This window comes from Hypomesus transpacificus, chromosome 2 (assembly GCF_021917145.1).
Source record: "Hypomesus transpacificus isolate Combined female chromosome 2, fHypTra1, whole genome shotgun sequence".
In the NCBI taxonomy this organism is placed as follows: domain Eukaryota; kingdom Metazoa; phylum Chordata; class Actinopteri; order Osmeriformes; family Osmeridae; genus Hypomesus; species Hypomesus transpacificus.
This window is the reverse complement of record NC_061061.1, coordinates 13,672,745-13,683,637: the sequence shown is the minus strand read 5'-3', so window position 1 is coordinate 13,683,637 and position 10,893 is coordinate 13,672,745. Positions and strand designations below refer to the sequence as shown.

The 10,893-nt window shown below is 37.5% G+C and overlaps 1 protein-coding gene across 1 annotated transcript; it reads right to left on the bottom strand.

The window, feature by feature from the left end:
• Positions 1–77: 77 nt before the first annotated feature.
• Positions 78–6,652, bottom strand: meox2a (mesenchyme homeobox 2a). Its single transcript, XM_047043774.1, has 3 exons — positions 5,770–6,652; positions 1,517–1,689; positions 78–858 (listed from the first exon to the last, which is right to left on the bottom strand). Exons 1-3 carry the CDS (start codon positions 6,332–6,334, stop codon positions 640–642), a joined length of 957 nt encoding a protein of 318 aa, XP_046899730.1. The 5' UTR covers positions 6,335–6,652; the 3' UTR covers positions 78–639.
• Between the last annotated feature and the right edge of the window lie 4,241 nt (positions 6,653–10,893).

Here is a 10,893-nt window from a genome sequence, read left to right as displayed (position 1 = left end):
ATCAATGTCAACTTTACCTTAGTTCAACTTCACATGGTGTGGAAGGAAATACTTAATGTAATGATTTGCAAATGTCATTCAGAAGAAAAAAAAGTTTATTACTGCGAAATTTGAACATTGTGGAAAATAAATTAGATTAGAGGATAGAAAAGTACTGGAAAATGTTATCAAAATCTATGTTCGTCAAGGAAATGTTGGGTTCCCCCAGAAAATATTTTTAATACATTACATGTCTTAATGCTTGAGTCTAGTGTTAAACATTTCAAATCAAAGCATGAATTTACCTTTTCCAAGTAAAGCACATAACTTGGAATGTTTAAATGAAAATGATCTCAGTATTGAATAAATTACTGTTTTCAAATAGACAATGGCAAATTGCAATGTTTCATTTCATTCATTATTACATTTCCTGAACAATAGACATACTTGTGATCTTTATTTTAGTCTTTGGATCATTTGATGTCCTGTACAAATGTACTTTAGCTGAAGAAACACATGGTGTTCCTCTGTATATTTGTACATTTATTTAACATTTTGGAACTGAGCAAATGTTGATGACAAATCAGCGGAAATAGACGTCAATTTAAGGATGTTCCTGAGAGAGGAGACAGGGCCTACATGTTGGAGGCCTACCCTGCATCATAAGCGAGCATGCTCAGAACTTTGGTCGCTGTCGTGACTGTCCTCGTTGGCTAGGGAGTCTCTGGAGTGGTGAAGTGCTGCTATTCTGGAGAATTCCGAATGCAGTAATTCAGCTTTTTTCACGTTAACAAGTTCTTTCTCCTTTGCGATTGCCCCCTGTTGGCCGCCTTTCACTCGTTTCCATTTCATCCTCCTGTTTTGAAACCATACCTTTACCTATAGAAAAAACAGAATGGGAGAGTCAACCCAATGTAGACTAAAGGTATATTAATACACGGATAGTGTATTTGCTATGTCTACTTGTGCTGCCAACAGTGGGTTAATTGCTTAAAGCAGAATTTTACTTTTACAATTTGAAATGTGCTTTTATAACCATGATGTTCATTCAATATAATATGAATAATTTCGTTGTTGAGATAGAAGAAAAAGGCCTGTCACTGGCAAGATGTCAACTCATTGTGAATTAGAGCCTCAGAAAGGGTGTCAGAAAACACGTGTATTGTGTTTCCTTCCCCCCAATTTGTCCACGGTTATTTATTTCATGTGACTGCTTTTATAGCCCGCCTACAGTACGTTCTGAGACTAATTTATAAAAGCAAGGAGAGGAGGAAGTAACTTGCTAGACAGCACTTCCTGTGCCTGTCTCTATGACATGGCTGTGGCCTGACTGAAAGAATAGACAGAAACATCTGGAATATGAGAGTCCTCCATTGCAGCCACAGCTTTAGCACAAAGCAGTACACACCAAAGTTACAAAAACCTCTTTAGTTTGTCACAATCATTGTAAAAAAAAAATGCATTCACATGCTTAAACTGGATGGGGTGTTACACATGCACATATACTTGAGGGGTATAATGAAGAGTGGGGACATACTTGTCTTTCTGTGAGATCCAGGTTGACTGCTATCTCGTAGCGCCGCAGTCTCGTCAAATAGTTATGATGGGCAAACTCGGCCTCCAGTTCTCGAATCTGCTCCTTGGTGAAGGCCGTTCTCTCCTTCCTAGGTTTGCTGCTCACATCTGATTTATAATTCCCCTCTTGGGACTCTGAAATGAAAAACCATAGCAATTTCTTCCTAATTCAGAGAGATTTATATGCAAATCAAATATTGACAAAATGAAGATGAGGTGGAAGGAGTAAGTACGATACAAAAGCAGGAGGATACAGACACTGCAAGATGCTGAATACTACAATCCTTTTGTGCCTGATTCTTGCTGCTGTGTTGTTGCTTCCACTCTCTAGTGTGCACTTAAGTTGTATTGCGTTTAATGGACTCTGCCATAGTTTAACATGGAACAATGAATAAGTCTGCTCTTTAGGATGTGTTAAAATGTTTCTTCAGTTTATTTATCTAAAGAAAAGAACAATACAAATGTGTCAACTTCTAAGATATACTTGACAAGGCCTTTTCTCCCCTGTCTAGAATTGCGTTTATTCCATTGTTTTACTCTTACTATCCAACTGTGGCCTGTGAACCAGACCAATTAGTAAGTGAATGTTTCATTTGTTCAAGCAGATAGATCTGGCCAACTTCCAATTCAAACAGATTTCCCTCTTCCCAGAATCAGGTCGGACCAATCACAACTGTTTATCTGACAAGGGCCTGGTTTAATACGATGAAGAGTGCTGCGGAGGCATTTTTGTAAACAACCAAGATTATTTTTGGTAGCTTTGTGGCAGAAAAATTTTGGTCTGCACCTGTTGATGATGCCCGTTGGAAATTGAATTACCGGACGAATCTAGATGAATAAGCATTTGCGAATTGGTCTGCTGATGCCAGGCTAGTCCGACTGGGAAGACGACATGTCGATGTTTGATGTGCAATACTTATAGTCTACGTAATGGCAGTTGTAATGCATGTATGTCATGCAATGGACATCAGATTATGGTTGAAAGTAAACTACTATTTAAGAAAGCTGAAGATCCTGTACAAGGTCAAGCTTATTGATTCACTGGAAAAATTACATTACTCAAAAATCCTATTCTTGTGAATTCATGAATGATCGAATGACAAATCTCTCAACACAGTTTTTATCAATTTTGTTTACTTGCATGTGTCTTTTTTGCTGTAATTAAGAATAAACTTTTCTACAGTGATAAAATCTAGTGGTTTGTCTGTTGGTTATGCTTTGGTTACACATTGTACTTTCAGGCAGCAGTTATTGCATGCAAATTCATCTCTAGCCTTGTTCTGTAGTGTGTTAATCCAACAGGCAATCCCAAGCCAAACTGTAAACAGACCTCACATTTACAGAGCCAAACCAGACCAAGCTTGGGAAACTCTTTGCCACGTCATGGCAGACAGTGTGAGAATTCACTTCTTTTGAGGATTTTTGCTGCTTTGTAGTTCTTTAGCAACGGTGTACTAATGTACTCTGTATTTCCTAAAAGCACCCTACCACCTTATCAGAATCCCCTATAAAGCAGAAATAATAACTAATTTTCATACCTACTGTATCTTACATGCATTGTAGTAATTCCACAAAGTTTGACAAATCTATCGTATGATTAAACATCATAGTCAAGAGGACTGTTTGTAGCAAATAACCTGTAATTGTCTTTTACTTTCCATCTCACTAGTTTCAACAGGGTAGAACAGTGTCAGGCATGGGACCGTCTGCACTGACGCAGTTTCTCAGATGTATTGGTTCTGGTAAACACAGACATTGTGAAAGAATAAAAAATAACATGGCCAGCTGCATGAGCAAAGCGCAGACCCAAAGTTAAAATGAGTACAGGGTTTTATGATGCAGCCACTAAACCACAGCAATTAGTTCCCTGCTGTAACTTTCATCTCTCCACAAAAAAGAGAAATAATGGGAGAAAACTACAGTGCCCAGACAGGGGTATGTTAGGGATCTAAAGACAAACCCACTCTAAAAATGTCATTGTCTTGATTTCAGTGTTTTATGGAAAGACTGGTAAGAATGGTACACAATGTTATTTTATTATGTAATTCAATTTCTATTTAAATATAGAAAAACAGTATGGGTGTTAAAAATATGCTTCAACATGTCACACTAAGGTGATAAACCGTTAATTATGTCAATCTGATTACATTTTATGTCCAGTAAGACTACATTTATTCATATTATTACATAAAACACTAACAAAATAAGATGCAAGATCCCTTTACTGTTTTTCCATGCTGGAATTATAACTTTAGAAGTACCACTCTCGTCAACAGTTCCAACATTTGGTTCCCACAAGTAAACCAAAAGGAAGCATTTGTCCACTTAAAATGAACAGGTTTGACAGAAATCAGACACCCAAATACCAGCCAGTGAGCTAATCATGTGTTTGTTTCTTTAACACCAACTTCTCAAACCATGACTTAACAACAAAGGTAGAGGAGAACTGAAATATACTGACATAAAAAAAAAACCTTTTGCGGGAAAGGTTTGTGCTTCGAACTGAACAGTTGTGTTTTGTTATTGTTGTTTCACTGACTAAAGTTTCACAGACTTACACTCAGGTTTCCAGTCCAGATGGTAAAATCAAATCAGTCTCAATGGATTGGCAACAATGTAGTATTTGGACAGCTGATTGAAGCTGTGAGCTAACTACCCTGGATAATCAGCATGATTTGTGTTAGCGTGAAAAGAATGTAAGTCATCCATAATGAGTATGCAAGAGAGGTTAAGTTTTGTGTTTCAAATGAAGTAGAGGCTATTATGAAAAGTAAGACTCAGCTACTAGCTTGTTTTTTTACATGTTCCCCTAAAGTTAATATCAAATGAGCCTTTATTTTGGTCATATAAACTATAACTATTTACATTTACGCTTATATGTAAGTGTGGACAAATTATATAGTAGATGCAGAGGTGACTATACTGTCATGAAGGCAATATACACCTGACCTATCTGAGCTGGATTTTGACATTCCAATCACTGACAGGGCAAATTGAGATCACACTACCCATTAACTATCACAATCACATTGCAAAAGCAACTCCTGTGTGTTAATCATGCTCTTTCTGAAATGTGGAAGTGTAAAAATGGGAAACATAACATTGACATATTCAATGACCATAAACTGGCATGTCACAAAGTGGCAAAATTAATTAATTTCCAGGGGACTTTTGTCTTTTTAATAAAACTTAATCAGTTGTTACAGTAATTTGATTATTTTCACGATTTATGCATTTCATTTGCATACATGCAGTCAATAAAATGTATTACACAAAAAAATACATAAAAGTAGGTCACTAACTACTTTAGTCAGCCACTACATTATTTACATGCTTGATAACTTACAACCTAATAGTATTACCTTTGAATACCATGGTTAATGAATCTGTACAAAGAATATAAAGATGAAAAAGGAGGAATGGGGCCAGGTGAGATTAATTTTGTACCTTGTCACTTTATGTCTAATATTCACAGTCACAAATCCTTACTTTATAAAAATAAAATATATTGAGATGTATTATTGGAATTCACAAAATGTTCACGTAGTATGTGCTATTTAGAAAAATTGTATGGTGATTTGTTATTTTAGTGTATTTAGTTTAGTTTATTTTGTAATTATTTACAAAATAAAATTGTTGAAATAAGGATTGTGCTGTACCTTTGAAAAATGATGAAAAGGTAGACTGATATTAGAAAGCAAATATACTTTCTTTGAGGCATTACAGGAGACTATGAATGATGTTAAAAGTGAAATTCTGTAAAATTTCAGGCAGGATGCAAACACAACATAAAAAGTGCTATTGACAGGAATTGTTAAGTGCCCGTGCAGTATTTTACAATCTGTGACATCTACATAATTATAAAATATAATTTTATGCTTTCTTAAATACACCTCAGGTCTTAGCTGAGTCAAAACTATTGTTGATTGTTCATGGTACCAAACATACAGTAATACATAAGTCTTTGGACACTACGTTATACTATTTTTTTATGTCAGCAAGGCATAAAACTCCTCCAGCCTGTCTCCTCTTGGAACTGAAAGGTTGTGGGCTTCTGCCAAATTCTTTAATACATTCAAGTGCATTAAATTATCTGGTTTATTATTTTAACAGTTTGAAATATGTCTAGTCTGTGAACAAAATTGCTTTGGCTGTCCATTTGCTGTTTTCCCTTAAATCACTTTCATCTTGTAACTTAAAGTCAGGTTCTCTTACCTGAACTGTCACTTTTCCTCTTGCTACTCCTCTTTTCCACTTCAACAGGCAACAGTGTCTGCCTCCCATAGTCTGCAGGCACACAAAGTGCTCCATTGGGGGTGTTGCTGCGCCCCAAGCTGGTAGTGCTAGTAGACATATTGGGGCCGCCAGGGTTGCCGATGTCTGGAGGCCCGGGGACATTGACAGTATCCTGGGCCGATTGTGAGAGGCTGTGGGGGTGACAGAGGTTGTGGCGGGAGCTAGTGATTCCAGGTGAGGGCATCTGTGGAATGTGCCAGACGGCCTGGTGCTGAGGAATTTGGTGATGCTGCGACTGCTGGGATGGTGGATGCCCGCGGTGGTGGTTATGATGGTGCTGCCCTGGGAACAGGCCCCCATCTTCAGGGTAGCTGGAGATTATGCAGGTAGAGGTGGAGGAGTTGGTGGTGGAGGAAGCCAGGTCTGGGTATGAGACATGGTCAGAGCGTCCATGAAGGGTCAACGGGGACTGTGCGAAGGCAGGGTGCAGGGCTTGAGTGGTGGCATGGGGTCCTCGCAGACAACCAAAGAGTGTGTGATCCATCGCATGCACCACACTCGCACCCCCCAGATAATTGAGGAGGTGCAGAAAAGTTTGGATCAAAAAATTACTGAAATTTGAAAAATATCCCAAATGTTGTACTTGTCTTTCTTTGACAGGTTACTTAATAGTGACAAAGATGAAATACGTACAAAAGTACTTGTCTGTGTGTTGAGAGGGGGCTTCTGTGGTAATCCTGAGCATGCGGACAGTTGCCAGGCTGCATAGAATAAACAGTGAGCCCTAGATAAGCTGCTGGAGAGATTCTCGAATGTCAGGAGCAGGAGAGTGGAGCTGGTGGAAGGGAAGGTGGTTCCAGGGAACTGCAGTACGAGGGGAGCCACAAGAGTAGATGTTATAAATAGGGTGTAACATGAGAGGGAGGCTGGGTCACAAACTGCATACGCGCTACTGACCACATGCATATAATCGCCCTCCAAAAAGCACAGCACAATAAATCTGCACTATTAAAATGGCTGAGTCTCAGGAAAGAAGCTAATTCATTTTGAACTTGGATTATCTGACCCCTGGTGGCCCCTTTTTTCTAAGAAAACAGTCCCTTCAGTTCACAGAATCTGAGATGGGTGCAAAATTAGAGATGAGAAGAGGTCTTGATGTCAATGGGGCTGTGAAGTGCTTCCTCACCTCAGTTACTATGGTTGATCAATTATTGTTGTTCTGTTGTCATCTGTCTGTATGTTGCCTGTATTGAGAGTGCATTTCATCTTGATATTCTGTTTTACTACAGTATCTCAAAATTTACCATACCTCCCGCCACATCCTCCATACCTTAAGATTTAGTCTAATTGGCTCAGCGACGGGATGATGAGTAAGGCTCAATACAATTCTGACTGTTTATCTATTTTATACAAGAAAGAACATAAAGTTTATTCAGTTGAGAGAAAATGTGTAGCAAGAAAGAGAGAGGACGTATTTCATAATTATATTTGGTTGGGTTTGTGAGGTACGTCTATACAGTAGAAATGTCTGTTAATTAAAGGCATCTTTGGATGTTACGTTTTTAAGTATTTTCTTTTTTATATACTTTATTATAACCCTAACCCTATGCATTCAGAGTTTACAGTAAGAACGATTACACACTCCACATTTAGCCTGTATTTTTGGTGAGCTAGTTTATACCAGCCTGCAGATACAATTCATACAAATTACCAGTGAATTACAAAATTGAACAAAAATAACATTTCAGTTCATGCAGCTGCTAGTGTGGCAGCACATACAATATTTGGGTATTTGAGGTCAAACATCATTGTCTCTCACACACCAGGGGATCTAAGACTACTGAAGAGGCTGTGCCACATGTACTGTATATGGCCTGCCTAAGAAAGGAAATGTTTTCCTCTTTGAGAGAAAATGACTTTACCAGATAAAAAGGAGACGGGCTGTAACTTGGGCGCTATTGCTCTCTCATTCTCACCGTACCCCTTGAAGAGAGCAGCACTGTATCAGAAACTGTAGGTGAGTGAGAGCCTTCAGTGTTTATCTTCCAAATTAGGTGATTTGCAGAATAGGGAAATGTATTGTGTTTTTCAGTCCTTCCTCTGGCAATAATTTGGTTTAAATTACTTTTGTCTCTTTGCAGTTGTATATAGTGTATTGATAAATCTCATTCCAGTCTCACCGTGTTCTAGAGACAGGGGACAGAAGGGTGTAGAAATGCGTGTGTGTGTGGGCGGGGGGGGGCCTAACCCATAGATTTTTGTTTGGGCATTAAATCACATGTTCATAAAGCTTGTTTCATAACATTTTTGTTGTGATGATAATTAATGTAGGATGGTACAGTGTTTTGGAGGAAATTAGCTTGAAACTTAGAAGATTTTACTTTACTTTTTAATTTTACAGTAGATCAATTGCCATTTATGGAACCTGTGTCTGTTAGGCTGGACGGAGAAACAGGAGTGATACTATATGTAGGCCAGTACAGGCATGATGTACAATACAATTTTTAATAAAAGTGTACATGTCATGTCATGTGTCATGTTGCAATAAGTGTTAAGTGGTGATAAATGTATACTGGATATATTTAAAGAATAAAGTTATTTACCATGTTTAAACCATGGGCAATGTCAAATTGTTCAAAAATATATTGAAATGTTTTTGATGTTTTAACAGAAAGATTACTTGCACATCAATAATTTTGAATAAAAAACTATTCATCAGACGTTAGTACTCAGACTTGAACAGAAATGTACATTGAGTTTTACTGTTGCAGTTCAGTCGCAAAGCAGGATGTTTCCATTTAAACTGTTAAACAGATGCGTGCAACATGTTACACGACTTAACATGAAAAGTTGTATAACTATTCCCAAATTGAATAAACAACAATTTAGGAATTTAAGTAAAATCTTATTACAACTGTTATCACCACTGTAGTCATGTTTTTTTCAAATTTTGTAAATATCCACTCATCAAATCATTCAAAGAAGTGTTGTAGTGGGTCTGTAAGTTATATTCCTGTGACAAGTTTTCTTTATGCAACTCCTGGAGCTAAAGTTTGTCTGAGCAACACTAAAAAAAGCTTTTTAGTAATATTCAAAAGTTATCGATATTGTTTGGTCAAAATTATTTTTGAAATTAAAATAACACTTAATGAGCCTATACGAGTCTGGTGAAGAGCATCAATGACGGTTTGATACAAAAACCATGACTACCCATTAGCCAATCAGAAAGCTCGTACTGTCGTTGCCATATAATAGAAGGTATTATATTCCATTCTATTATATTCCAAACACAGTTTCTGCCAGTCTAATGGTCAAAGGCAGCAGTGACATCATCAACTGTAATGGTGGTAGTTGGCACGGTGGATTGACTGAAGTTTTGCTTTTGCTTTAATCTTTAGTCACAGCCTTTAGAAATGGTTGATATTGAACAGGGCCTAGCACCAAGGCAGACCACACCTCAAACAGCTTAGAGCTGCCCACTAAAACCTCCATTTAGATTTGGACTTGCTACAACCAATCCCTGAGCTCCATGCACATTACTATTGTGTTAAGCGTTTCCTCTCAGACTACATTTGCATGACCTTCTGCTCTCCCATGAAGCCCTTATAGACTTCAGATGGTGAACAGAACTGAACGAGTCCAGAGTAATTCTTAAAACTGTGAATATGCCTTCAGCGCCATTATCCCTAAGTGTTTTTCGATTGCTTTATCCTGGTTGTCTGTTTCACAATCCAATTTTCTTTGGACACCCACAACTCTGATTCACTGAATAATAACTTCAACACTGGCCAACTACGTCACTTTACATGCTTTGATTGTCCAGTACATGTTGTTCCAATAAGCCTTATAATTCAAAATAGTGAAGCGAATGATTTATGATTTAATGGATTTCTTTTCTCTTGAATTTCTTGGGAGAATCTGAACTACATCCAGAGGGTTATATTTTCCAACTAGTGTGTAGGGGACAATTGTATTTAAGTATTGTTAAAACATAATTTACACATCTTATCAACTCCATCTTGGATTTACTCTAGTGTATTTTCATGCCGATCATCATGAGTGGTCAATTCTATATGGCATCTTTCACAGTGTGTAAACCTGTGGATTCTGTGTGAAAACGAATATTCTAGAATGTAATGTATTCATAGGTTGGCCTGTACCCTTATGTCTCTTATATGATCCTTGCTGTGAATGTGTGTTAGGGTTTATGTGGGATGTACGATATGTGTTTGAATCCTGCAAATGCTTCATATTCTGTATTTTTTTTATGGTAGCCTGCCTGTTCATCAGGTTGGATACTACAGTATCACAGAAAGACAGATGTTCAGAGTTATCAGTTGTCAGTTTGGGCAGGGGTTGGTTAAGGCTGGGAAGTATAGGATCAGCATAACAGCACAAGGTGGTCCAGGAGCTATGGTCTATCACATAGAGCCCCTGGTTCTTACCTGACCACTCAGTGCTGCATGTGAAGTCTGACCTCTAGAGCTGGGTGCTCAAAGGAGGAATTATGAGAAGGTTAAAACAATTCAACCATGATCCTATTTTGGTGTAATCCTAATTTACTCAAATTTTGGTCTAGTATTTGACTTTTGGAATACATTGTGTTATGGGGAACCCACTATTTATAGTAAACCAAAATGTTATATTTTTTAATTCTGTCTTCTAGCATGTTGGATTTGACATGAGACAATGACTATGATGTCAAAGGGTTGACAACTACTTTTCATTTGAGAACATCGATTTACGGTTCTACATAATTTCCCTATTTTGTGGTAATAAAAAATATTTGTTGAATTTATTTCATCACGTATACACGAATGTACTTGAAAATTCCCAAATGCATTCGTTGTTTTCTTGACATTTATATATCTATTAATAGATCACAGAGTCAAGGGTTATTCAAGTCAGGGGTTATTGTCCACAGGCAGTCTGCTAAGTTTAGTGTTAAGTTACTGTTCTTTACCATTTATCTTTATGTTGAAAAAAGTCTTGTTTATCATGTAAGATGTACAGAAAGCACCTAAATTAAATGTATTTCCTACGGTACATGTATTTTAAATTGTCGGTGTATCAGATATTCTGTATGTCATCATTGTATTTGGA

Excerpts from the sequence above, each read along its gene's own strand:
- meox2a (XM_047043774.1), bottom strand. The coding sequence starts at position 6,334 with ATGGATCACACACTCTTTGGTTGTCTGCGAGGACCCCATGCCACCACT. Across the intron at positions 1,690-5,769 it reads GAGGAAAAGTGACAGTTCAG|AGTCCCAAGAGGGGAATTAT; the intron begins GTAAGAGAACCT and ends TTTTCATTTCAG. Across the intron at positions 859-1,516 it reads TGGATCTCACAGAAAGACAA|GTAAAGGTATGGTTTCAAAA; the intron begins GTATGTCCCCAC and ends TTTTTTCTATAG.